Source organism: Rhinoderma darwinii, chromosome 6 (genome assembly GCF_050947455.1).
Source record: "Rhinoderma darwinii isolate aRhiDar2 chromosome 6, aRhiDar2.hap1, whole genome shotgun sequence".
NCBI classification, from domain to species: domain Eukaryota; kingdom Metazoa; phylum Chordata; class Amphibia; order Anura; family Rhinodermatidae; genus Rhinoderma; species Rhinoderma darwinii.
The window spans coordinates 16,658,765-16,684,742 of record NC_134692.1 but is presented as its reverse complement, the minus strand read 5'-3'; the positions used below and the strand labels follow the sequence as shown (position 1 = coordinate 16,684,742).

At 41.0% G+C, this 25,978-nt stretch overlaps 1 protein-coding gene across 5 annotated transcripts in view; it reads left to right on the top strand.

Annotated features, from left to right (window-relative positions):
• The window catches only part of LRP1B (LDL receptor related protein 1B), a 1,078,540-nt gene that overhangs the window by 990,628 nt on the left and 61,934 nt on the right, over positions 1-25,978 (top strand). For all 5 annotated transcript variants that reach the window (XM_075829239.1, XM_075829241.1, XM_075829238.1 and 2 more), the window contains exons 70-74: positions 5,628-5,734; positions 6,828-6,960; positions 12,332-12,454; positions 13,606-13,728; positions 13,991-14,125. In XM_075829239.1, the coding sequence (XP_075685354.1) occupies positions 5,628-5,734; positions 6,828-6,960; positions 12,332-12,454; positions 13,606-13,728; positions 13,991-14,125 (621 nt within the window). The remainder of the gene's footprint in view (positions 1-5,627; positions 5,735-6,827; positions 6,961-12,331; positions 12,455-13,605; positions 13,729-13,990; positions 14,126-25,978) is intronic.

The following is a 25,978-nucleotide window of genomic DNA, read 5'->3' as shown; positions in this document are numbered from 1 at the left end:
ACTGACAGATCCTCTATACTACACCACACAGGAGAGCTGAAATCTCCTCTATACTACACCACACAGGAGAGCTGACAGATCTTCTATACTACACCACACAGGAGAACTGACAGATCCTCTATACTACACCACATAGGAGAACTGACAGATCCTCTATACTACACTACACAGGAGAGCTGACATCTCTATACTACACCCCACAGGAGAGCTGACAGATCCTCTATACTACACCACACAGGAGAGCTCACAGATCCTCTGTACTACACCCCACAGGAGAGCTGACAGATCCTCTGTACTATACCACATAGGAGAGCTGACATATCCTCTATACTTCACCACAAAGGAGAACTGACCGATCCCCTATACTACACGACACAGGAGAACTGACAGCTCCTCTATACTACACCACACAGGAGAACTGACAAAACCTCTATACTACACCACAACACGGGAGAGCTGACAGCTCCTCTATACTACACCACACGACACAGGAGAACTGACAGATCCTCTATACTACACCACACAGGAGAGCTGACAGCTCCTTTATACTACACCACACAGGAGATCTGACAGCTCCTCTATACTACACCCCACAGGAGAACTAACAGCTCCTCTATACCACACCACACAGGAGAACTGACAGATTCTCTATACTACACTACACAGGCGAACCGACAGATCCTCTATACTACACCACACAGGAGAGCTGACATATCCTCTATACTACACCACACAAGAGAACTGACAGCTCCTCTATACCACACCACAGAGGAGAACTGACAGCTCCTCTATACTACACCACACAGGAGAGCTGACAGGTCCTCTATACTACACCACACAGGAGAGCTGACAGATCCTCTATACTACACCACACAGGAGAGCTGACAGATCCTCTATACTACACCACACAGGAGAGCTGACAGATCCTCTATACTACACCACACAGGAGAGCTGACAGAAACTCTATACTACACCACACAGTAGAGCTGACAGATCCTCTATAATACACCACACAGGAGAGATGACCTCAACTCTATAGTACACCACACAGGATAGCTGACAGATCCTCTATACTACACCACACAGTAGAGCTGACAGATCCTCTATACTACACCACACAGGAGAGATGACCTCTCGTCTATACTACACCACACAGGATAGCTGACAGATCCTCTATACTACACCACACAGAAGAGCTGACAGATACTCTATACTACACCACACAGGAGAACTGACCGCTCCTCTATACTACACCACACAGGAGAGCTGACTGATCCTCTACACTACACTACACATGAGAGCTGACAGCTCCTCTATACTGCACCACACAGGAGAACTGACAGATCCTCTATACTACACCACACAGGAGAACTGACAGATCCTCTATACTACACCACACAGGAGAGCTGAAATCTCCTCTATACTACACCACACAGGAGAGCTGACAGATCCTCTATACTACACCACACAGGAGAACTGACAGATCCTCTATACTACACCACATAGGAGAACTGACAGATCCTCTATACTACACCACACAGGAGAGCTGACATCTCTATACTACACCCCACAGGAGAGCTGACAGATCCTCTATACTACACCACACAGGAGAGCTCACAGATCCTCTGTACTACACCCCACAGGAGAGCTGACAGATCCTCTGTACTATACCACATAGGAGAGCTGACATATCCTCTATACTACACCACACAGGAGAACTGACCGATCCCCTATACTACACCACACAGGAGAACTGACAGCTCCTCTATACTACACCACACAGGAGAACTGACAAATCCTCTATACTACACCACAACACAGGAGAGCTGACAGCTCCTCTATACTACACCACACGACACAGGAGAACTGACAGATCCTCTATACTACACCACACAGGAGAGCTGACAGCTCCTTTATACTACACCACACAGGAGATCTGACAGCTCCTCTATACTACACCCCAGAGGAGAACTAACAGCTCCTCTATACCACACCACACAGGAGAACTGACAGATTCTCTATACTACACTACACAGGAGAACCGACAGATCCTCTATACTACACCACACAGGAGAGCTGACATATACTCTATACTACACCACACAGGAGAACTGACAGCAACTCTATACTACACCACAGAGGAGAACTGACAGCTCCTCTATACTACACAACACAAGAGAGCCGACAGATCCTCTATACTACACTACACTACACTACACAGGAGAGCTGACATCTCTTCTATACTACACCACACAGGAGAGCTGACATCTCCTCTATACTACACCACACAGGAGAGCTGACATCTCCTCTATACCACACCACACTGAAGAGCTGACAGATCCTCTATACTACACCACATAGGAGAGCTGACAGATCCTCTATAGTACACCACACAGGAGAACTGACAGATCCTCTATAGTACACCACACAGGAGAGATGACAGATCCTCTATACTACACCACACAAGACAGCTTACAGATCCTCTATACTACGCCACACAGGGGAGCTGACAGATTCTCTATACTACACCAAACAGGAGAACTGGCAGATCCTCTATAAGACACCACACAGGAGAACTGACAGATCCATATACTACACCACACAGGAGAACTGACATCTCCTGAATACTACACCACACAGAAGAGCTGACAGATCCTCTATACTACACCACACAGGAGAGCTGGCAGATCCTCTATACTACACCACACAGGAGAGCTGACAGCTTCTCTATACTACGCAACACAAGAGAGCTGACAGCTCCTATATACTACACCACACAGGAGAACGGACAGATCCTCTATACTACACCACACAGGAGAGCTGACAAATACTCTATACTACACCACACAGGAGAGCTGACAGCTCCTCTATACTACACCACACAGGAGAACTGACAGATCCTCTATACTACACCACACAGGAGAGCTGACAGATCCTCTATACTACACACAGGAGAGATGACAGATCCTCTATACTACACCACACAGGAGAGCTGACAGATCCTCTATACTACACCACACAGTTGAACTGACAGATCCTCTATACTATACCACACAGGAGAGCTGACAGGTCCTCTATACTACACCACACAGGAGAGCTGACATATTCTTTATACTACACCACACAGGTGAGCTGACAGATCCTCTATACTACACCACACAGGCGAGTTGACAGCTTCTCTATACTACACCACACAGGAGAGCTGACAGATCCTCTATACTACACCACACAGGAGAGCTGACACCTCCTCTATACTACACACAGGAGAACTAACAGATCCTCTATACTACACCACACAGGAGAGCTGACAGCTCCTCTATACTACACCACACAGGAGGACTGAGAGATCTTCTGTACTACTCCACACAGGGGAGCTGACAGGTCCTCTATACTACACCACACAGGAGAACTGACAGCTCCTCTATACTACACCACACAGGAGAGCTGACAGATCCTGCATACTACACCACACAGTAGAACTGACAGATCCTCTATACTAAACCACACAGGAGAACTGACATATCCTCTATACTACACCACACAGAAGAGCTGACAGATCCTCTATACTACACCACACAGGAGAACAGACAGCTCCTCTATACTACACCACACAGGAGAACTGACAGATCCTCTATACTACACCACACAGGAGAGCTGACAGGTTCTCTATACTACATCACACCACACAGTACAGCTGACAGATCCTCTATACTACACCACACAGGAGAGCTGACAGATCCTCTATACTACACCAGACAGGAGAGCTGACAGATCCTCTATACTACACCACACAGGATAGCTGACAGATCCTCTATACTACACCACACAGGAGAACTGACAGCTCCTCTATACTACACCACACAGGAGAGATGACAGATCCTCTATACTACACCACACAGGATAGCTGACAGATCCTCTATACTACACCACACAGGAGAGCTGACAGCTCCTCTATACTACACCACACAGGAGAGCTGACAGATCCTCTATACTACACCACACAGGAGAGACATTGGAATGTTCCTGTGAAGTCATACATGCACCTTGATACCTTGCAATGATAGTTTCTCCATTATGGGGTTTCATTCACTTCAATAGAATTTGCATCCTAGAATAAACCAGCAACAATAATATTGGAAGAGATACAATTTTAAATACAAAGCATTGTGTTTTAATAATGCTCTGTGAGACATATCTCTATGAGAAATTTTGAACAAAACAATGGAAATACTTTAAAACTTCCAAAACAAAATACATTTCAAGGCTGAGTTCAATGCTAAGTGGTGGCATGTCTATTTCATATGTAAATAAAATACCATTAGTGGTAATGTTTTTGCAGCCGAGCAAATTTCACGTACTTTATTTTAAAATCAGTTTTACAAAATTGCTCATTAGAGGATAGAAATGTCATTATTGTATTATTCTTCCTTTCTTGTCATATAAGGGGTAGCGGAACATACATTAAAAAAGCGTACTGAAACAACAACAAAAAAAACATCTAAATCACCAAAGATGTCTTTGATTTACATTGTGTCCACAATTTTTGTTTTTTTGTTTATTTAATTCTACTTTAAATGGTCATCAAAATAAACACAATTAAACTGGTCAAGGCAGTGTCTAAACTCTTCGGCCTTCCTTTTTTTTTTTATGATTCTCTTCTCTTATCATTACTTTGCTTGCATTTTTTTGGGGGGCTTAGACGTAAAGCTATCAGCACAGCAGTTGACAAAGAAGGGTCTGAACCCCCTTCCATTGAAGGTGATGGAGCCTTGCCAGTCACTAAAGTAATTGAACACTTGAGTTGGGTTAACTGATTGCGTTAAAATCCATAGATAGATAATGGAGAGTTACACACACATTTCCTTCAGGCTTTGTTCTTTTGGGCTCAAAAGCATTACATGGTACCCCCATTTTCTCAGTGATTGGAATATGGGGCTATGCCTTAAATGTCTTGTCGGAATATTCCTTTAAAGGGGTTTTCCATTCTATCCTATGGCCAATGCACACGATTGTGGTTTCCACGGTCCGTGCATTTTCCGGGAGGCCGGACCGCAAAAAAATAGGACAGCTTTTTGCGGTCCGGTTTCCTTTAAGTCAATGCACATCTTGTGTGTGCACGGTCCGTGATTGCAGACGGCCTGCGGATGACACTCCTCGTTCTGTAATAAGGGAACGTGCACCCGGCTATGATCATGTGCACAAAGCCTAACTCTATGTCTGTGAAAATGAGGTTTTATAGTGCTGCAGGTTGAATATAGTGATCTCCCAGCAAATGACTGTGGCATAACAGGACCTGACAGCTATTTATCACACTACAGTCCCTCCCACATTCAACTGCTCAAAAGGGGTCAACAAAGTAGTAATGACCTCAGAATAAGATATTGTAGCTATTTTTTTTATTGAATGCCAAGGGTAAGCCTTCATTATAATTTGGGTGGTTACCATTTTTTATGCTGTCAGTTTTTCGATTCACCCTGCTCACACCAGGACTGTTTCAATTGTACTATTTTTCACAAACAAAGTGTGAGGTTGTCAAAGTCCCTCCCCTTTTACTAGCATTACTAAATAGTAATATGCTTGTGTAACTTCCAGTTCATGTTAATTAATTCATTATTTTTTTTTAACAGCCTCACCAACCTGTTCCTCCAGTGAGTACGTCTGTGACAGTGGTGGGTGCATCTCAGCGTATCTCAGGTGTAATGGTGAATATGATTGCGCTGATGGCTCCGATGAGGTAAGGAAGTTTTATTTTAGAAGTGTACCCCTGTATTTGTAGCTTTTATGCCATTGGGTCAAAAGGTCTAGTGCTTAGAATTCAATTGACAACATTATATATTAGGTTTGAGATTTTCTGTGGTAGGTTCTTTTTCATAAACCAGTGGCAAATTGGTCAGAAATTGTGCAACTCCGAAGTTATCCCTATCTTAGTGGTTTAAATACATCCAATACCATTGGGTGGGAAGCAGAGGATAAGAAGGGCATAGTAGGGTTGGGCACATACATCACTGTACCCTAAGATTCTCCTAACTGACCCATTATAAAAGGTATAGGCCTATTGGTTAGCGATATAGGCACCATCACGGTATCTCAATGGATGGAACTGTTGACTTGCAGCATCCAACAAAGGATATCTGCATGGAGTTTATATGTTCTCCCTGTATTTGCATGGGTATCCTCTAAGTTTGTTCCCACACTTTAAAAAAAAACAACATACAGATGGGACATTGAGTGAGGACAACTTCTGTATAGCACCGCCGAATATGTTGGCGCTACATAACTAACAGAAATTAAATCAAATAGCCAAATTCTACACCAAGAGTATGTATACTGTATCACTAGGAAAAGTAAAAATGTATTGTCTGTTTGATAGTTTGATTTAGAAACTGAAAAATTGTCCTTAAATTCTTCCGAGTACCCATGACACATCGGACAATTTTTGTAACCTTAAAATGTTTGTATATCAAAATTTGGTTTTCCAAAAAGTTTGGTATTCTTGGTAAAATGAGGTGTCCTGGACCAAGAGCTGATTGTTAATGAGGTTTTATGAGAACATAAAAATAGTGGCTGGCCAAAGGGTTTACAAGGGCAGGAGGGGTTGTTCTGATTTACTGTCTATGGGAACCTAAAATCTAAAAATTGTTACGCAAGTCTTGGTACAGTCAGGGGCACTGGACCAGGAGATGAATGATTATGATAATGAATAGGAGTGGGTGGCCAAACTATTTACATAGTACGGGCAGGAGGGGCTGTTTTTCTTCATTAACATTGTCATTTTTAGCCTGCTAACATAGATCGGTGAAAACTTAAATTTTATTTTCCTTCTTCAGGTTGATTGTGTGACTGATTGTAAAGAAAACCAATTTCGATGCAGAAATAAGGCATATTGCATCCCAGTCAGGTGGCTCTGTGACGGGGTCCACGACTGTGTAGATGGAAGCGATGAAGATAACTGTGAGAGAGGTTAGAAAGTCTTATTCCCCTTTCTGAAATGAAATTCGCTCCTGTGTATCTCATTTGCTCTGTCTGCTCTAATAAACTAGTAACACCCATGTGCACTATCAGGATGATAAATGCGGTGCTGTGGGAACGTAGCATGGACCATTGCGACCTATCTTCATCTGCTTAAAACGACGGGACTTTTTCATTGTAAAACACTGTTTTCCCTCGGTATGATTTAGCGGATTTATGTCTCTATGGCTTTTTGATGAGAGCTGCACGATAAGGCTCATCAGGATAAGTCATTGTGCGATTGTTAAATACGTTGTTATATAGAGAAATTCATACAGAGCATTACAAAATATATTTACAGTGTGTGATGCTAGGACTATGGTTTCTAGCGGAAAAGGGAAATGTTAACAAAGGAGAAAGAGAAAAATTGAGCGCTGTTATGGGGTCCTTGGAGAAAGGGTGCACAGCTCTGGATCCCCTTTGGTATTGGGTAGAGAGAACCTGTGCTGGACTCCCCTCTCCAGGGGTACTGCATTGTTAAGCGATGGGGAGCTGACCAAAAAGTCATGGAAAGAGGGGAAAACAAACATGCCCTTCTCTCCTTGTTGGCAATACCAGGCACCATAATGGGTGCCCATTTTGATCATTGCTATGAAGTCCCCCTCTCTTCTATAGACTGACAAACAACAGAGTCCATGACACTGTATATTAGAAAGTTCCATAAAATGAATAGATGTAATACAGAAACACACAGATGCCATTGTACAGGGCGTTGGCGTGTATAAGAACCATTAGTTAAAGAATAGATGTTCAAAAATGGATACTAACCCTAATTATGCAATTTTTTTGCTTTACTAGACCCCAGGTAAAATGAAACAATATTAAATAAATCATTAAAGAAAAAGATCACAGGAGTTATGAATATAATTAATATAATTAAAGGTGACAAACTTTACCCCATCAAGTAAAAAAAAAAAATTACAACTTATTCAATCATTTAACCCAAACATTGGCATGAAAAATGAATGAGTTTACGCTCTGTAGTATTGTTCTGCATAATAGGAATCCCCGTTGTTCTATACACTTTGTCCTTTTGTGTTCATGTCATACACCGGGCTGTGTATGTGGAAAATGCCGGTTTTCTATTTCCATTTTATACACTATAACAAAGGAAACAAAACAGAATAAAAAAAAAAAAAGAAAAGAATAAAAAATATTCACCTTTATATGTCTTTGCCAGCTGCAATAAATAACACTTGTTGACTGCCATAGACGGTGTTGAATATATACTTAATGGCTCTCTAGTCCCTGTGAAAGAAAAACCCAAGACCCCGAGCACCGCGGCCTATGGTTCCACAAAACAAAAAAGAGTACATTGATCTAACATTAAAAGCCAAATGGCAAAAAAAGCAAAAACTCAAGAGATTTTCTTTCAATAAACAAAAACACAGAGGATACGACGAATAAGTAGTATTTCTAAATCCATTCACTGTAATTTGCACTAGAATAAAAATCATCCCACAGTTTCTCATTATACGGAACGACACCACTGCCATTCATTGTAAATATAGCCGTCGGGTCAGCTGTATAAATTCCACAATGTTTCTGAACAGCTGTGTTTGCGTGACATTTATTAGTCTTAGGTTTTCATCCAAAATATAGTTGTTTTGGCAGTAATGACTGCTCTGATATTCGGAGATGGCCGGTGTTCAAATGTAAGGGAATTTGCATTAATATGTATATTATATCGTCATTGTCTACTGGATACATGAAAAGTTACAGATCAAGGTCATCTGAAGTTTTCATTCACTGATTAAAGGGGTTGTCTCAGGTCACAACCCATTTTCCTATGCCGTCTTGTGACATGAACGTTCCAGAGGGAGGAGCCTAAAGACCTCCCTTCCACATAAGCATGACACCAGTATTATAATTGGCACATGGTAGGTGGGACACCATGTTACAGGTTTTGCGTTACTTTTCTTTTGGGCAGAGCAGAGAGTTGCTAAGAAAGTGTATTCAGGGGTGTATCTATAGGGGGTGCATAGGTAGCAGTTGCACCCGTACCATGGTGCCAGTATTCTGAGTGGCACATGGTAGGTTGGGGGCCCTGTTCCAGGAACTTCAAGTTTCGCCTCTGAGCATATTACATGGTCACCCATTCATTATAACGATTGTATGAAAGGGCACAACTTCCACCAGCGATATCAGCTAATTACCATGGGTTTCAGGAGCTCGACCCAAGGAAACTAGCTCATTGTCATGTGGTTTTCCTCAGAAGAGCTGTCTTGTATTGTTTAGACAACCTGTCATTCGAAGAATTCGCTAAGTCTATTTTTTAGGTGTCCTTTAAAATTACAAGTATTAGGTGCTGATATGTTAATCTGGGGCATCACAAGACACCACATACACGAAGGCCCTGTTCACACAGAGTTTTTTGCAGGCAGAAAATATCTGCCTTAGTATTCTTTCTTGAATTTCAAGTCAGATTTTGAACTGCCTGCGCTTTTCTTTTTTAGAGTTTTTTCGTGGTGGATTTTGCTTACAGCCATTGATACTAATGTGAAGACTGCGGGCAAAAAATACTGTGAAAAATGCTCAAAACTGAACGCCCCAAGTTTTTTCTGCCTCACATTAATTTCAATGGGAGGTCAAAGGTGGAAACCGTGGCAAGAAAGGACATGAAAAAGAACGCCTCTGCCTCCCTTTGAAATCAATAGGGGGAAATTTCGGCCATTTTTTGGCGCTGATTCGGACTCTCTTTCAGTGCCAAGAAACGTACTAAAATGAGAATATATAAGCATTGATCCATTTGTTCTGCCGCCAGAAATTCGTAAGTAACACTGACATGGTAATATGTAGAATGACTCCACTTTGTCTACTAGACAGATTAAAACTCCACTCCAGAAAGTAGAATGATATTAGTGACCACCAGCCCTGGACCTTATGGCACGACTCTGGTAATCTGACTGCCAAGTAGGCTGGAGGACAGCAAATACATGGTCAAGGGGTTAAGGTATCATTTATTTCCCATATTCCATATCAATCTAATCTGTGGAAATATCCACTGTAATTACCCAAGTTACTATTCAATATGGTAGGAAGGTTTCAGATGTAATTAGATGTTGGTTTACCCATATATACACACCACAAAGTGTTAATTGCAATGGAGAGTTACCATGCATGTGAGACACCTTCCCCAAAACAATGGAGTTGCAGGCTTCCTTGCTCTCTGCAGCTTTCGAGGTCCCAAATACTGGATCCCCACCATTCACATGTCTAAGTTAAATCCCTTAAATCTTGAAAATGGGAATGACGAATATTTAAAAGATAATATTTAGTAAGACAGTAATTTTGGGATTGCCCGTTGCTGCCGGGGTTCACATCGTTTTTTCATTTCTACTGTTGCCAAGAGCCCAAGCAGTGAACTGAAAACATAACTAAAAAGGAGGGTTAAAATGGAAAGTTGAGGGAAGAGCAGTCTAAGAAGCATTCTGCTCTCAAGCTTGGTCTTCTGGGTATTTTTGTAGCTTGACGTAAGGCCGGCGGAGGAGAGCGAGGTTGTAGTACGGTACTCACTGGAAACAAGTATGCAGATAATAAACTACACTTTTAGTTCATTAAAAAAAAATAAGCAACAGGTTGGTTTTGGACAGACAAGTATTGCAGAGAACAACGACAACTTCATGTTCTCAAATATTTTTTCATATATAATAGCTTATTCAATAAAAATATTACCTGATACTTATTGCCTGAGACAAGAACTCTGCTTGCTGAAGAAATTATTACAGTATTAGGCCCCATGCACACGGCCGTGCCCGTGATCACGGCCTGCAATTGCAGGCACGGCCGGCTGCCGGCGGCCGCCCACATTTGCAGGCCGTGCTCCCATACAAAGTATGGGAGCACAGCCCGTAAAATGCAAAAGAACGGACATGTTCCATAATTTTCGGAACATTTCTACAGCACGGACACCCATCTGTAGAGATACGGAAAGGTGTCCACGGCCAATAGAACTGAATGGGTCCGTAATTACAAAGTGTACATTTGGCCATACACATCCAGACATCAGATAGTCCTTAAACTTCTAGCTGCCCAAGCCCCTTGGGGTTAAAGTTTTTATCTTCTTAATGACATCTGTTATGCTTTACTGTAACTTGGGGCATAAGTAAATCGGGCTGAGATGCAACAAGAGTCATGCTGTTTTTTTTGGGGGAAAAAAAACACCCGTTTTCCATACTACCCCTTTAAGAACTTCTGTTCTATGAAGCGACCCTAGTCTGGAGAGTCTGAGATCCAGTTACTGTTTAATAACTGTCATCACAAAGATAAAGGAGAACTGAGTTTATCATTTCAAGGGGCCATCCTATTTTCACAAACCTTTTCCATATTTCCTATTAGAGGATATGGACATCATAGATGGTGATCCTCCTCTTGGGTTCCCTTTCTATGAGCCAGAGCAGAGAACCAGTGCAGACTCAACACGACCATGAGTTACATGGTTGCCCATTCATTTAAATGGGCACCGTGTAGTATGACATACAGGCCATATCAAGGCCATATCGAGATTTCTCTGGCAATCATGGTTAGAGGGGGCAGACCTGTGGGGATCAGTAGCTTCATTCTAAGGTTCAGTTCACACAGCATTTTATGTCCAGCAGAAAAAAATATCAGATTTTGAAATACCAGTGTTTTTTTGTGCTTTTGTTTCACGTTTTTTGCAGTGTTTTTTAGTTGTTTTTTTTTTTTATTAAATAAATCAAGTGCAAAAACCACAGCAACAAAATTAACGAGCGCCATATTTTTTTTCTGCCTTCCAATAATTTTAACGAAAAGGTCAGAGGCAGAAATTGCTCCAAGAAAGAGCATGCCAGTCAAAAGCCGCCCAGGAAAAAAAAAAACACCTCCGCCTCCCAATGAAATCAATGGGTGGGAATTTGGGGCTTTTTTTTGCGATGATTCCTAAGCTGTTCCCACATCAAAATCAGTGCTAATAAATGCTGTGTGAACTGACCCTAATAAGAGTTAGTCATGGAATAACCCATATAACTTGCAACAGGATGAATCCTTTAGTGTACCTGCAGTCCTATGGAAAGTTACAGCTATCATGGTCAGTTTGGCCAACTAACATACTCAGCACTGCTACATGTGTATGTTGATCATTGCTACCACATTATGAATCCAAAGAAAGAAGGACCAACCTGTCCTGTAGCATAGAACCTTAATGTATCATGAAACTAATTGTGATGTTTTCTACGATATCCCTTCTACACATGATTTATAGATGTCTTCTCTAGCAGTTAGCTCGCTGGAGTTTGCAGCCGTGTCTCCTCATTGTTTGATATTTGATGCTGGAAATAATAAATGTCATTTCTCTTTATTTAAGGGGATAATATATGCAGAGCTGATGAGATCCTGTGCAATAACACCCTGTGTAAGCTGCGTCTATGGCTTTGTGATGGGGAAGACGACTGCGGAGATAACTCTGATGAAGTGCCTGAAATGTGTGGTACGATATTGATATTTCTAAACAACCAACATGTCTACTGGCTCAACTTATAAAATAATGTATTATTCTATGACTACCAACTTACTTGAAGTGCCCGGTCTAACTAACATTAAATAGACATTTGGGTTATTGGAGGACTTTATAACATTGTACATGAACCCAAGAGTTCATCAACTCTCATCTGTTGAGGGTCTACCATGAGTCATTCGGGATAGGTGGTAAATCTGGTCATAGAATTGAGACGTTGTCCACATGGTAATGATCTGTAATACCAATCCACCATACACACATGTATGGCCAAATCTGCCAGAAGGCATTTATGTCAACTGACTAGATTGGCATCTACGTGACCACCACCCCATTGATATTGAAGAGAAATATTGATGTTGTAAATTTTGGCTAAATATCAGTCAACTGAACAGAAGTCATCCTATCCGGTACGAGCTTCAGGCTTGAGTCCACCACTGTTCCCCATGTCCTGCATTGAGTTGCCCAATTAATTGAAAGCTCAGTCTAGCCCTGACCTTGAGAACTGCAGAAAATGGCTATCAATGTCCCTACATTTTTAACTGCCATCTCCACCTTTAAGGTATTATACAGGATATTTTAGGTAATTGCCTAAATCATACAAGTTAGCAGCAGAAGCAGTCCAAGAGTATAGCATGGCATTCATGGGACTTATAATTCCACACAGTTGAGTTTCCATCAGCAAGGTATAGACCACCATTTAACACAGTCTACAGTCCTTTATGTAAGATGAGGTATGTTTGATCACCAGCATTTCCATTATTAATAATATATATTTGAGAAATGCAGTGTCAATTTTTCACTAAAGGAGTTGTAGGTGATTAGCAAAAAAAATATTTTTTCCCTTAGAAATAGCGCCACTCTTGTCTAGTGGCTGTGTCTGGTATTGCAGCTTAGCTCCATTCAAGTAAGTGTGGTTAAACTGCAATGACATATATAGCCCATGATTTTAATATATTGCTCAACATTGAGCTAGTCATTAAACCGTATGGACCCTATGCCCTCATGTCCCATTGTCCAGGTTCTCACTAGTGTCATTGGTTAAAATAAATAATTGCGTGTTGTTATGTTGTCCCATTTTTGCAAGTTGAAAGTTTTGTAACATTGACATTTTTGTTTCTAAGTTAAATTTCCATGCCCACCGACAAGGCCTTTCCGGTGTCATAATAACCGCGTGTGCCTGAGGACGGAGCAGATTTGTAATGAACTGGATGAGTGCGGAGATAACTCCGATGAGGCTCACTGTGGTACGTGGAATTTACCCTATGTGGCTCAGGGACTAAATTAATGTAATTTGAGAGGAACCTTCAGTTACAAAACATAATTGACCTTAATTGAAGTCTTAATTGAAAGTTTATGCGTGCTATAAATTAGTTGCTGAAACAATTATATTTGAAACGCGTGAGGAACCTTTCTGCTTCTTGGTCAGTGGCTCTACATGCCGGCTGCATTATAATGAGGGTGTAAATGCTAATTGTGATTTATTTTGTTTATGTAAAATGTTGGTAGGAACAAGGCAGAAAGTGAAGCCGTGCAAGAAGGATGAACTTACCTGCAATAATAAAAAGTGCATCGCGTCTGATCTGCAGTGTGACCAGTTTGATGACTGCGGAGATGGCAGTGATGAGCGAGGCTGCAAAACAGGTGCATAATTTTCATTAGAAAACTTTTATACACTTTTATTATTTATACTTGCGGTCAACACCATGCTGACTTGCAATGGCCAAACTATTTTGCCTGGTAGTACCGGCAAAATCGTACGGCCATTGGCCACTGCAAGTGAGTGGGGTTTCAGTCGCATGCAACTGCTGCTACGTTGGACTGAACTCTAAGGTTCAGTTCACATCTGCTTTGGAGGATCTAATAGGGGCTCACGTCATAGATTCGGCTATAAATACCAAAAATCAAAAGCGCAGCTGTTTCCGGTAAAACCACGGACACCCCGATGGAACCCATTAAAGTCAATGGGTTCCAACGGGCACCGATTATGTTCGTTGTACAACGGCACCGGCACTTCCACTATTATTGTTGTACTGATACTCTAAAGGAGCAGAACAACAGAAAGACTAACGGAGATGTGAACGAGGCCTAAGGCCGCCATAGTTAGCTTGGATTGATCAGCTGGGTGGCCACTTGGACAGGACTTTATAAAAGACTATGTGGGCTCAAGACAAATATTATACAAGTGGGAAAGAACAATATTCTATTATAATGGTATATTAAAGGGGTTGTCCAGGATACGAAAAATATGGCTGCTTTCTTCCAAAACAGTGCTACATCTGTTCACAGGTTGTGTATGATATTTCAGTTTAGCCCTATTCACTTCAATGGAGCGGAGCTGCAATACCGGACACAAGCCATAGACTGGTATGGCACTGTTTTTGGAAGAAAGAAGTCATGTTTTTCAAAATCTAGAACTAAGTATTCATCTTACTCTTTTTAGTTAACCATGTTTTTTATGACTAATGTCTTGACAGAAAAGACTGAAGTTTATCGTCACCATTAGGGCGGATTTACACAAAAGTGATTTGCGTCCGTGCAGCCCGCGTGGTTTTCACGCGGGTCGCACGGACCTATGCAAGTATATGGGGCAGTGCAGACTGTCCATGAGTTTTGCGCAGCATGAGTCCGCTGCGTAAAAGTCGCGACATGTTCTATATTTCGGCGTATTTTGCGTATCACGCACCCATTGAAGTCACGCACGCAGCCGTGCATCCATATGAACAGGGCACACGGAGCTGTCACGCTGCTGCCACGCGTGCAAAACGCAGCATTTTTTGCGCACGCAAAACGCTCAAGTTCGTGTAAATCCGCCCTTAATCTTTTAACGTTGACATATAGAAACGGCTGGCTCCAGGTTTATGTAGGACCTCGTACGACAGAGTCATTGTGGGCCCCCTGTCTATCATACTATTGGCTTGACAGACATAGATCATATTTACCCAGCGAGCCGTGTGCTCCCTAATCCTAGCAGAACCTGAAATCTACCCAGGATTGCCAGATACTGATATCAGACCTGCATATAGAATTTAAAAAAAATTCAGGTCACTTTGTAAATATATTACATTACATATCTTGTATTGAACCTAAGTAACGGCCTGCACAATGGTTCAGAGCTGCATTCACAACTCCTCAGGTTTCAGAGCTGAATTCTCCCAGCATTTCTTTGCTGACTCAGCGTCTGCATAGAACTTTCTCTAGTGATTTGCATTCTGTAAAAAGTATTCTTTATACTGGGCACTAAATAATATCTGATTATAAAATCGCTGTCCCACTCAGTGACTCCACCAGCTGAATAGTGAGTACAGCTCTGGAGTATAATACAGGCCGTAACTCAGGATCAGTACAGGATAAGTAATGGAATGTATGTACACAGTGACTCCACCAGCAGAATAGTGAGTACAGCTCTGGAGTATAATACAGGATGTAACTCACGATCAGGACAGGATAAGTAATGGAATGTTTGTACACAGTGATTCCACCAGCAGAATCATGAGTGTAGTTCTGGAGTATAATACAGGATGTAACTCAGGATCAGTAGAGGATAAGTAATGTAATGTATGTACACAGTGACTCCACCTGCAGAATAGTGAGTGCAGCTCTGGAGTATAATACAGGATGTAACTCAGGATCAGTACAGGATAAGTAATGTAATGTATATACACAGTGACTCCACCAGCAGAATAGTGAGTGCAGCTCTGGAGTATAAGGGTATGTTCACACGGCCTATTTACGGACGTAATTCGGGCGTTTTAACCCCGAATTATGTCTGAAAATAGCGCCTCAATAGCGCTGACAAACATCTGCCCATTGAAAGCAATGGGCAGACGTTTGTCTGTTCACACGAGGCGTATATTTACGCGCCGCTGTCAAATGACGGCGCGTAAATAGACGCCCGCGTCAAAGAAGTGACCTGTCACTTCTTTGGCCGTAATTGGAGCCGTTATTCATTGACTCCAATGAATAGCAGCGCTAATTACGGCCGAAATGGACGCGGCGTTCAAGCGCCTGCACATGCCGGTACGGCTGAATTTACGGGGATGTTTTCAGGCTGAAACATCCCCGTAATTTCAGCCGTAACGGACGCCCTCGTGTGAACATACCCTAATACAGGATATAACTCAGGATCAGTACAGGATAAGTAATGTAATGTATGTACACAGTGACTCCACCTGCAGAATAGTGAGTGCAGCTCTGGAGTATAATACAGGATGTAACTCAAGATCAGTACAGGATAAGTAATGTATGTACACAGTGACTCCACCAGCAGAATAGTGAGTGCAGCACTGGAGTATAATACAGGATGTAACTCAGGATCAGTACAGGATAAGTAATGTAATGTACTGTATGTGCACAGTGACTCCACCAGCAGAATATTGAGTGCAGCTCTGGAGTATAGTACAGGATGTAACTCAGGATCAGTACAGGATAAGTAATGTAATGTATGTACACAGTGACTCCACCACAGAATAGTGAGTGCAGCTCTGGAGTATAATACAGGATATAACTCAGGATGAGTAGAGGATAAGTAATGTAATGTATGTACACAGTGACTCCACCACAGAATAGTGAGTGCAGCTCTGGATTAGAAGATGATAAGTAATGTATGTGCACTATAACTCACCTTTTTATAGAGATTTATTATGTATATAAACTCAGAAGAATACGTTTTAAAGGCTGTTTTTGGTGATTTAAAACATTTCAAAGCTTTAATTAAAAAGTTTGCTTAGTTTTTCTAATACAGCTTCTATGTATCCTCATAGAAACTGTATCATTTGCTATGAGCCGATTCTGTCAGTTCAGCTGAACTGACGGCTCGGTTGAGAGCAGATCATGTGTGTGTCTAAGGCCTTATTTACACGAGCGTAATATACGCGCGTGTGACGCGCGTGCTTTTCACGCGTGTCGTACGCACCTATATTACTCTATGGGGCAGTTTAGACGATGCGTGAATTTTGCGCAGCGTGAGTGCGTTACGTAAAACTCACGACATGTTCTATAATCGTGCGTTTTTCACGCATCACGCACCCATTGAAGTAAATGGGTGCGTGAAAACCACGCATGCCGCACGGAAGCACTTCCGTGCGAACTGCGTGATTCGCGCAAGAGCTGTCAAAAGGATGAATGTAAACAGAAAAGCACCACGTGCTTTTCTGTTTACAAACATCCAAACGGAGTGTCAAATTAGAGATGAGCGCACCGAACTTCACCGGGTTCGGCCGAACTCGTTTTGACCGAACCCGGCAAAAAATGTTCGGGTACGCGACGTCAGGAGACAGTCACTGCCCACGGTGCTGAAAGACTTAAACTGTTTCAGCACCATGGACAGTGACTTTCGATCACAATATACATATACGTGTAAAAAAAAACAGAAGTTCGGACTTACCGATAAGTCCCGGCATCTTCCTCCAGTCCGACCTCCCGGGATGACAATTAAGTCACAGTGACAGCTGCAGCCAATCACAGGCCAAGCACAGGCTGCAGCCAATCACAGGCTGCAGCGGTCTCATGGACTGCCGCGTCATCCTGGGAGGTGGGGCCGGATGACAAGAGAGGGACGCGTCACCAAGGCAACGGCCGGGAGACCGGACTGGAGGAAGCAGGCAGTTCATGGTAAGTGTGAACGTCTTTTTTGATTCACAGGTTGGTGTATATTGTGATCGGCATTCACTGTCGAGGGTGCTGAAATAGTTACTGCCGATCAGTTAGCTCTTTCAGCACCTTGGACAGTGACGGGCGTCGACTAGCCTCATCTCTATGATGGCGGCTGCGTGAAAATCACGCAGCCGCGCATCATACACGGATGACACACGGAGCTGTCAATTGCCTTTTGCGCACGCAAAACGCAACGTTTTTTGCACGCGCAAAACGCACACGCTCGTGTAAATCAGGCCTAACACACAGGATGACCATAATATCGATCTCATCTAAGTTGACGAACTTAGAGGCTTAGATAACTCTTTCAGTGCTGATAATAATCACATTCTATTTCCTAAATGAGAAAAAATGGATCTTCAATGCTAATTAACTAAGGACAATCCCCTGTAAAAAAAAAAAAAACCTCCCAGTTCCTAACTTCTAAATGTATTTATTTTTTAAATGCAATTATACTTTTTTTTTTTTAACAATATAAACCATCTACTCAAAATGCATGCTAAGGAGGCTTGAAGTTAGTGAGACGTGGAATAATGCAATTAATGTCTGAAAGCTAAGAGGGAGTTAATTCCATGCCCAGCCAATCTCAATTAAATTGAAATATATTTCTTTTCAATTCACGTTCAGACAATATACTTTTGCTTATATACTCGAAATAAAGAATTCAATTACATAGAAAATGCAGGATACGAATGGCATCTGTGCTATTTTGATAAACATGGTCACTTGTAATAGTCAGGACGAGCAACGCAGGAACACAGGGCAACCTTTACAATTTTTTAGTCAATTGAGGCGCTGGGGGAGATTTATTAATTCTGTCCTAAATTATATTAATAAATGTGGCACATTCTACCACTTTGATTTGTTTTTTATAATTATTGGGTCAGCATATATTATACAATTATAATAAGTTTTGGCCGCATATTGATTTTCAGCACCTTACCAACAATAGAATTGTGTCACACCTGTCAGAAGCCACAGGTCAGATGGGCTTCCCACAATGGGGGTCTTTTCTCAATGCAATTGGGACAACTATCTACCGTTCAATGAGAATTTGCGGCAAATCCGCAGCATTCTCAGCCTAAGGCCTGGTTTACACGAGTGTGTGCGTTTTGTGCACGCAAAAAAACGCGGCGTTTTGCGTGCGCAAAAGGCACTTAACAGCACCGTGTGTCATCACCATATGATGTGCGGGTGCATGATTTTCGCGCAGCCGCCATCATTATGACACTCCATTTGCATGTTTGTAAACAGAACAGCACATGGTGCTTTTCTGTTTACATTCAGAGTTTGACAGCTGTTGCGTGAATCACGTTGTTCGCACGGAAGTGCTTCCGCGTGACCTGCGTGATTTTCACACACCCATTGACTTCAATGGGTGCATGATGCGCGAACAGCGCACAAATATAGGACATGTCGTGAGTTTTTTTCAGCGGACTCACGCTGAGCAAAACTCACGGACTGTCTGTACTGCCCCATAGACTTACATCGGTCCGTACGACATGCGTGAAAAGCACGCGCGTCGCACGGACGTATATCACGCTCGTGTAAATGGGGCCTAAGGCTAAGTTCACAAGTTGTGGACCTGACATTGCGTCAATTCTGTAAAAATTCCGCAAGTTGTGACCTCAGCTACAGGTTGGATTCACAAAGCGCGTATTTTTGTGCAGATTTTTCAGCCATAGCCGGAAGTGGTTCCAAAGAAATGGGAAATATAAAGGAAGAACTTTTCTTCGATCCTGGATCCACTTTTGGCTTAAAAATCTGAATCAAAATCTGAACTCAACTCTGCAACAAATATGCGATGTGTGAATCCAGCCTAAGGCCAGGTTCACACTTGGTGTAAATACTGCAGATTTTCCACTACAAATTTCTTTGTGGAAAATCTGCAGCATAATACAGCAGAAACACAGTGGATGAGATTTGAACAAATCTCATCTACACGCTGGGTAAAAACCCACCAAAAAAACTGATTTTCTGTTGCGGGTTTTCCCCATTGAATTCAATTGGAAGGTGAAACGCGCAACAAATAGCAGATGTCGCGTTTTTTTTGCGGTGGAAAGCTGCGATTCCGCCGCAACAATTGCAACTCGGAAAAAATAAATCTCATACTTACCCTCTCTGCTCCTTTGTCCAGCACGGCCTTCAGGGATGACTTTTCAACCCATGTGATTGGCTGCAGCGGGCACATGGGTGGCAGCTTCATCCCAGGAGGCCGAACTACACGGCAATGGAGGGACGCATCGCCATTACTACGGCCCTCTGAACGTTTTCTGTATTTTTTCTAGCGCTGCTTTCCACAGTGAAAATTCCGCCCAAAAAACTGCGTTAGAAATGTGGTGCAGTTTTTCGGACCGAATGCCCTGCAAGTTTTTTGGTCGAATACGCTGCATAGTTTTACGCAGCATATCCGACCCGTGTGAATCCGGCCTAAGGGTCCATCTACATTGCATTGGCACACAAAGCCCCTACCTGGCACCGTTACGAACCTGTAGGCACTCTGTGTGCCCCTGTTCAGTGCCATCGAGAAGACCAAGCTTAATACAGCATGTGATGGAGGATGTCGCGTATAAAATTGGAGGCAGACGGAGATACAGTACGGGCTCTCGTACTATGGGCACCATAATACAGCCGTGAATTAAGCCTAAGGGTGTGAATACTTTTTATAGCCCTTTCTGTCTAGTCCTTACCTGCAGCTGTGACACAGTTCAGATTCATTGCTTACGTCCTGTAGTCATCTATCCTTAGATACACTTTGCAGTCATTTGTCTTCATGTTTTATCTATAAATTACTGGCACGCAGCTTTGTATTGGGAATAGGATCCTGCTCCAGTGGAGCTTACATTCTAATTTTGCCTCCTGAGGCGGATGCACTAACACAGCAATACCATAGGAAGACAACAAACCTGTCAGTAGAGTTTTTAGACAGTAAAATGAATGTGATGTTTCCAGACAATGGGGAGGATTTACTTCAATCCCGCAGCAAAATCTATAACATCAACAAGAGATTTACCTGAGATTTTAATGTTTGATACACTTTTGTACAATTCTGCCCTTTAGAAAGAGAAGTTCAGAGGATATTTGGATGTGAAACATCATAGGAATGTACATGTTACTTGAGTTTGGATTAAGGCATTTAATGCGCAGCTGAAGAGGTGAACTTTAAAAAGGGTAATGGGAGGTAAACTCATTAGATTTTATACGGCAGCTTTATATGATGAGTTGAAACAGACGGAAGAGAAAACATGCGCTGATTAGTCTACAAATAAACATTAGGCTAAAGCTTTCAATTCAATGCGAATTCCAAATACAATATCACCTGATAGGCTGGATTCACAAGAGGTCATTACGTCCGTAATTGATGGACGTATTTCGGCCGCAAGTCCCGGACCGAACACAGTGCAGGGAGCCGGGCTCCTAGCATCATAGTTATGTACAATGCTATGAGTCCCTGCCTCGCTGCCGGACAACTGTCCCGTACTGTAATCCTGTTTTCAGTATTGGACAGTTGTCCTGCAGCGAGGCAGGGACTCCTAGCATCGTACATAAGTATGATGCTAGGAGCCCGACTCCCTGCACTGTGTTCGGTCCGGGACTTGCGGCCGAAATACGTCCGTCAATTACAGACGTAATGACCTCGTGTGAATCCAGCCTTAGAATTTAATTTCCTTTTAAATAGAGGGCAGTATTTTTGTGGTTATATTCTTGTACAATGTAATTGGGACAAATATCTACCGTTCAATGAGAATTTGAGGCAAATCCGCAGTGTTCTGAGTCTAAGGCTAAGTTCACAGATTTTTCAGCCATAGCTGCAAGTGGTTTCAAAAGAGTTATATTCTTGTACATAGGTTCAGTATTATAATAGTTATATTCTTGTACATAGGGGGCAGTATTATAGTAGTTATATTATTGTATATAGGGGGCAGTACTATAGTAGTTATATTCTTGTACATAGGTTCAGTATTATAATAGTTATATTCTTGTACATAGGGGCAGTATTATAGTAGTTATATTATTGTATATAGGGGGCAGTACTATAGTAGTTATATTCTTGTACATAGGAGGCAGTATTATAGTAGTTATAGTGTTGTATATAGGGAGCAGTATTATAGTAGTTATATTCTTGTATATAGGGGCAAAATTATAGTAGTTATATTCTTGTATATAGGGGCAGTATTATAGTAGTTATATTTTTGTATATAGGGGCAGTATAATAGTAGTTATATTCTTGTATATAGGAGGCAGTATTATAGTAGTTATATTCTTGTACATAGGAGGCAGTATTATAGTAGTTCTATTCTTGTATATAGGAGCAGTATTATAGTAGTTCTATTCTTGTACATAGGGGGCAGTATTATAGTAGTTATATTCTTGTATATAGGGAGCAGTATTATAGTAGTTATATTCTTGTATATAGGAGCAGTATTATAGTCGTTATATTCTTGTATATATGGGGCAGTATTCTAGTAGTTATATTGTATATAGGGGACAGTATTATAGTAGTTATATTCTTGTATATAGGGGGCAGTATTATAGTAGTTATATTCTTGTATATAGGGGGCAGTATTCTAGTAGTTATATTCTTGTATTTAGAAGCAGTATTATGGTAGTTATATTATTGTATATAGGAGGCAGTATTATAGTAGTTATATTCTTGTATATAGGGGGCAGTATTATAGTAGTTATATTCTTGTATATAGGGGCAGTATTATAGTAGTTATATTCTTGTAGATAGGGGCAGTATTATAGTAGTTATATTCTTGTATATAGGAGCAGTATTATATTAGTTATATTCTTGTATATAGGGGCAGTATTATAGTAGTTATATTCTTGTACATAGGGGGCAGTATTATAGTAGTTATAGTCTTGTATATAGGGGCAGTATTATAGTAGTTATATTCTTGTAGATAGGGGCAGTATTATAGTAGTTATATTCTTGTATATAGGAGCAGTATTATATTAGTTATATTCTTGTACATAGGAGGCAGTATTATAGTAGTTATATTCTTGTACATAGGGGGCAGTATTACAGTAGTTATATTCTTGTATATAGGGGGCAGTATTATAGTAGTTATATTCTTGTATATAGGGGCGGTATTATAGTAGTTATATTCTTGTATATAGGGGACAGTATTATAGTAGTTATATTCTTGTATATAGGGGCAGTATTATAGTAGTTATAGTCTTGTATATAGGGGCAGTATTATAGTAGTTATATTCTTGTAGATAGGGGCAGTATTATAGTAGTTATATTCTTGTATATAGGAGCAGTATTATATTAGTTATATTCTTGTATATAGGGGGCAGTATTATAGTAGTTATATTCTTGTATATAGGAGCAGTATTATAGTTGTTATATTCTTGTATATATGGGGCAGTATTCTAGTAGTTATATTGTATATAGGGGACAGTATTATAGTAGTTATATTCTTGTATATAGGGGGCAGTATTATATTAGTTATATTCTTGTCCATAGGGGGCAGTATTATAGTAGTTATATTCTTGTATATAGGGAGCAGTATTATAGTTGTTATATTCTTGTATATAGGAGCAGTATTATAGTAGTTATATTCTTGTATATAGGAGCAGTATTATAGTAGTTATATTCTTGTATATAGGAACAGTATCATAGTAGTTATATTCTTGTATATATGGGGCAGTATTCTAGTAGTTATATTGTATATAGGGGGCAGTATTATATTAGTTATATTCTTGTCCATAGGGGGCAGTATTATAGTAGTTATATTCTTGTATATAGGAGCAGTATTATATTAGTTATATTCTTGTATATAAGGGGCAGTATTATAGTAGTTATATTCTTGTATTTGGTCTTAAAAATTTGAATTAATGTCAGGTGATAAAAATCCAGTCCTAATATTAATCTACAAATCTTACCAAATTTTACCTCTAGACTGGCATGTTACTAAATTACTCATGTTAGACCTGTTTTACACTGAATTATTTTGGTCAGTATTTGGTCAGTATATTGTATCAGTATTTGGAAGTAAAAAACAGGAGTGGGTCCTTAACACGGAAGAGGTACAAATGGCCTCCAATTACTGATGCAAATACTGACCACAATGCTGCCATGTGAAAGGAGCCTTACCGACAGTATACATACAATAAATGGACACATTCTTGAATAGATTCTGTCTTGATCATGTTCAACTGACACATGTGCGCAGCCCTTTGCCACACAGAGCAGCACTGACCCGGCCATGATGCGGCCAACAACTGCTCTGGCAGCATGTTTGGCGCAGCTGTCAAATAACCTGTTAATAACCGTGCGTTGCGGGTTTAATCGGCCCTTTACCTGCAAAATCGTACGGCCATTAATTATACACCCTTTATGGCCAAACAATTTTGCAGGTCTAGGGCAGTTTTACCCACATTAACAGGCTATTTGACAGCCACGCCGAACATGGCGCATCACGGCAGGGTCAGTGTCGCTCCGTGTGGCCTTACCCTTGATCTCCTTGTTCTAAAATAGAAGTAATGGTTTCCATATCTTACACTGATGAGGACAAAGAAGCCTGAAACAGCCATATGCTAGATGACCGTGCAATAGCAGGCTATATCATCAGAAGTCACCGGGGCAACATGGGACAATCCACATCAATGAGAATTAATGGAATTTCTTAAATGCCATGAAATTGATGGAAACAACAAATTTCCTGCCTTTGTAAATATATTAATTTTTTTAGACATAGCAGATGCCAGCATAAAAGCCGTCAATAAAATAACTCTTGTTTTTTTTTTTTTTTTTTTAAATTCTCATTTGTATAGAATGACCCTGAGCAATATCTGCATCAATGCATTTAGAAATATGGATAAATTGGTGTGCAGAACAATCTAAATGTAGATAAATATAGAGATACTGACACCACCATCTGAGCAGACGGATACTTTGATATTTCTATATCAGACAAGTGCCGTCCACCAGGTGTATAGTCCAGATAAGAGCCCTGCAAACAAGATGATAGATTTAAAGATCATCCCAAAATTGGACAAGATCCACATCCAGATTATATTTCCAGCTGACTTTCTGCTTAAATGTTAAGTTTCTGTTGCTTCCTGATATGTTTTTAAGATGCATGAACTGTTCTTCAGCTCATACTGGGGCATTCATGTATTTTCTTTTTTCATTGTCTGTATAGCACCAACATATTCTGTAGCGCTGTGCAGATATTGTCACCATCAAACATTCTAGGGCCAATTTAATAGGAAGCCAGTTAATCTAGTCACCTCCAAGTGCGGTTGTCTACTGGCTGGAACTCATGGGGCTCATTATTGTATCAGAACCGGACTCAGTATCTAGAATCCAAATAGAAAATGGTTTAATTTACTCAACATTAGAAAAATCTCTTCTCCGTTGATTGTTCAAAATGGGAATCTCTTTGATTAGCGTCAAAACTTAAATCCGGCTTTTCAATGAGAACGTCTGTACTCAAAATGTTACCTTTTCCAACCAATGATGGCATGTTGCATGCTGGGTAAATAAAACCATTTTTTATTTGGATCTCAGATCTGCTACACTTTTCCTTGAATTCATGGGAATTGGGACTTGGTCTTATTTGAGAACTTTGAATCATAAAGTAATGGCATGAATATTTGGGTAGTTCTGCTCTGATTAATTCTATGATATGATCAACACATTGGTTGGATGGCTAGCAACTGGAAATGATCGATGATCTGTGATTGCAAAACGAATATAGGAAACCCCACATGGGTCTGTTCCCTTCCCCCACCCTGAAGTAAACGGTGATGTCCTAACAGAGGCAGAAGACGTTCCCTGGTTCGAAATTGTTCCTTTCCTGAATTGCATTACAGTCCCAATTTTAT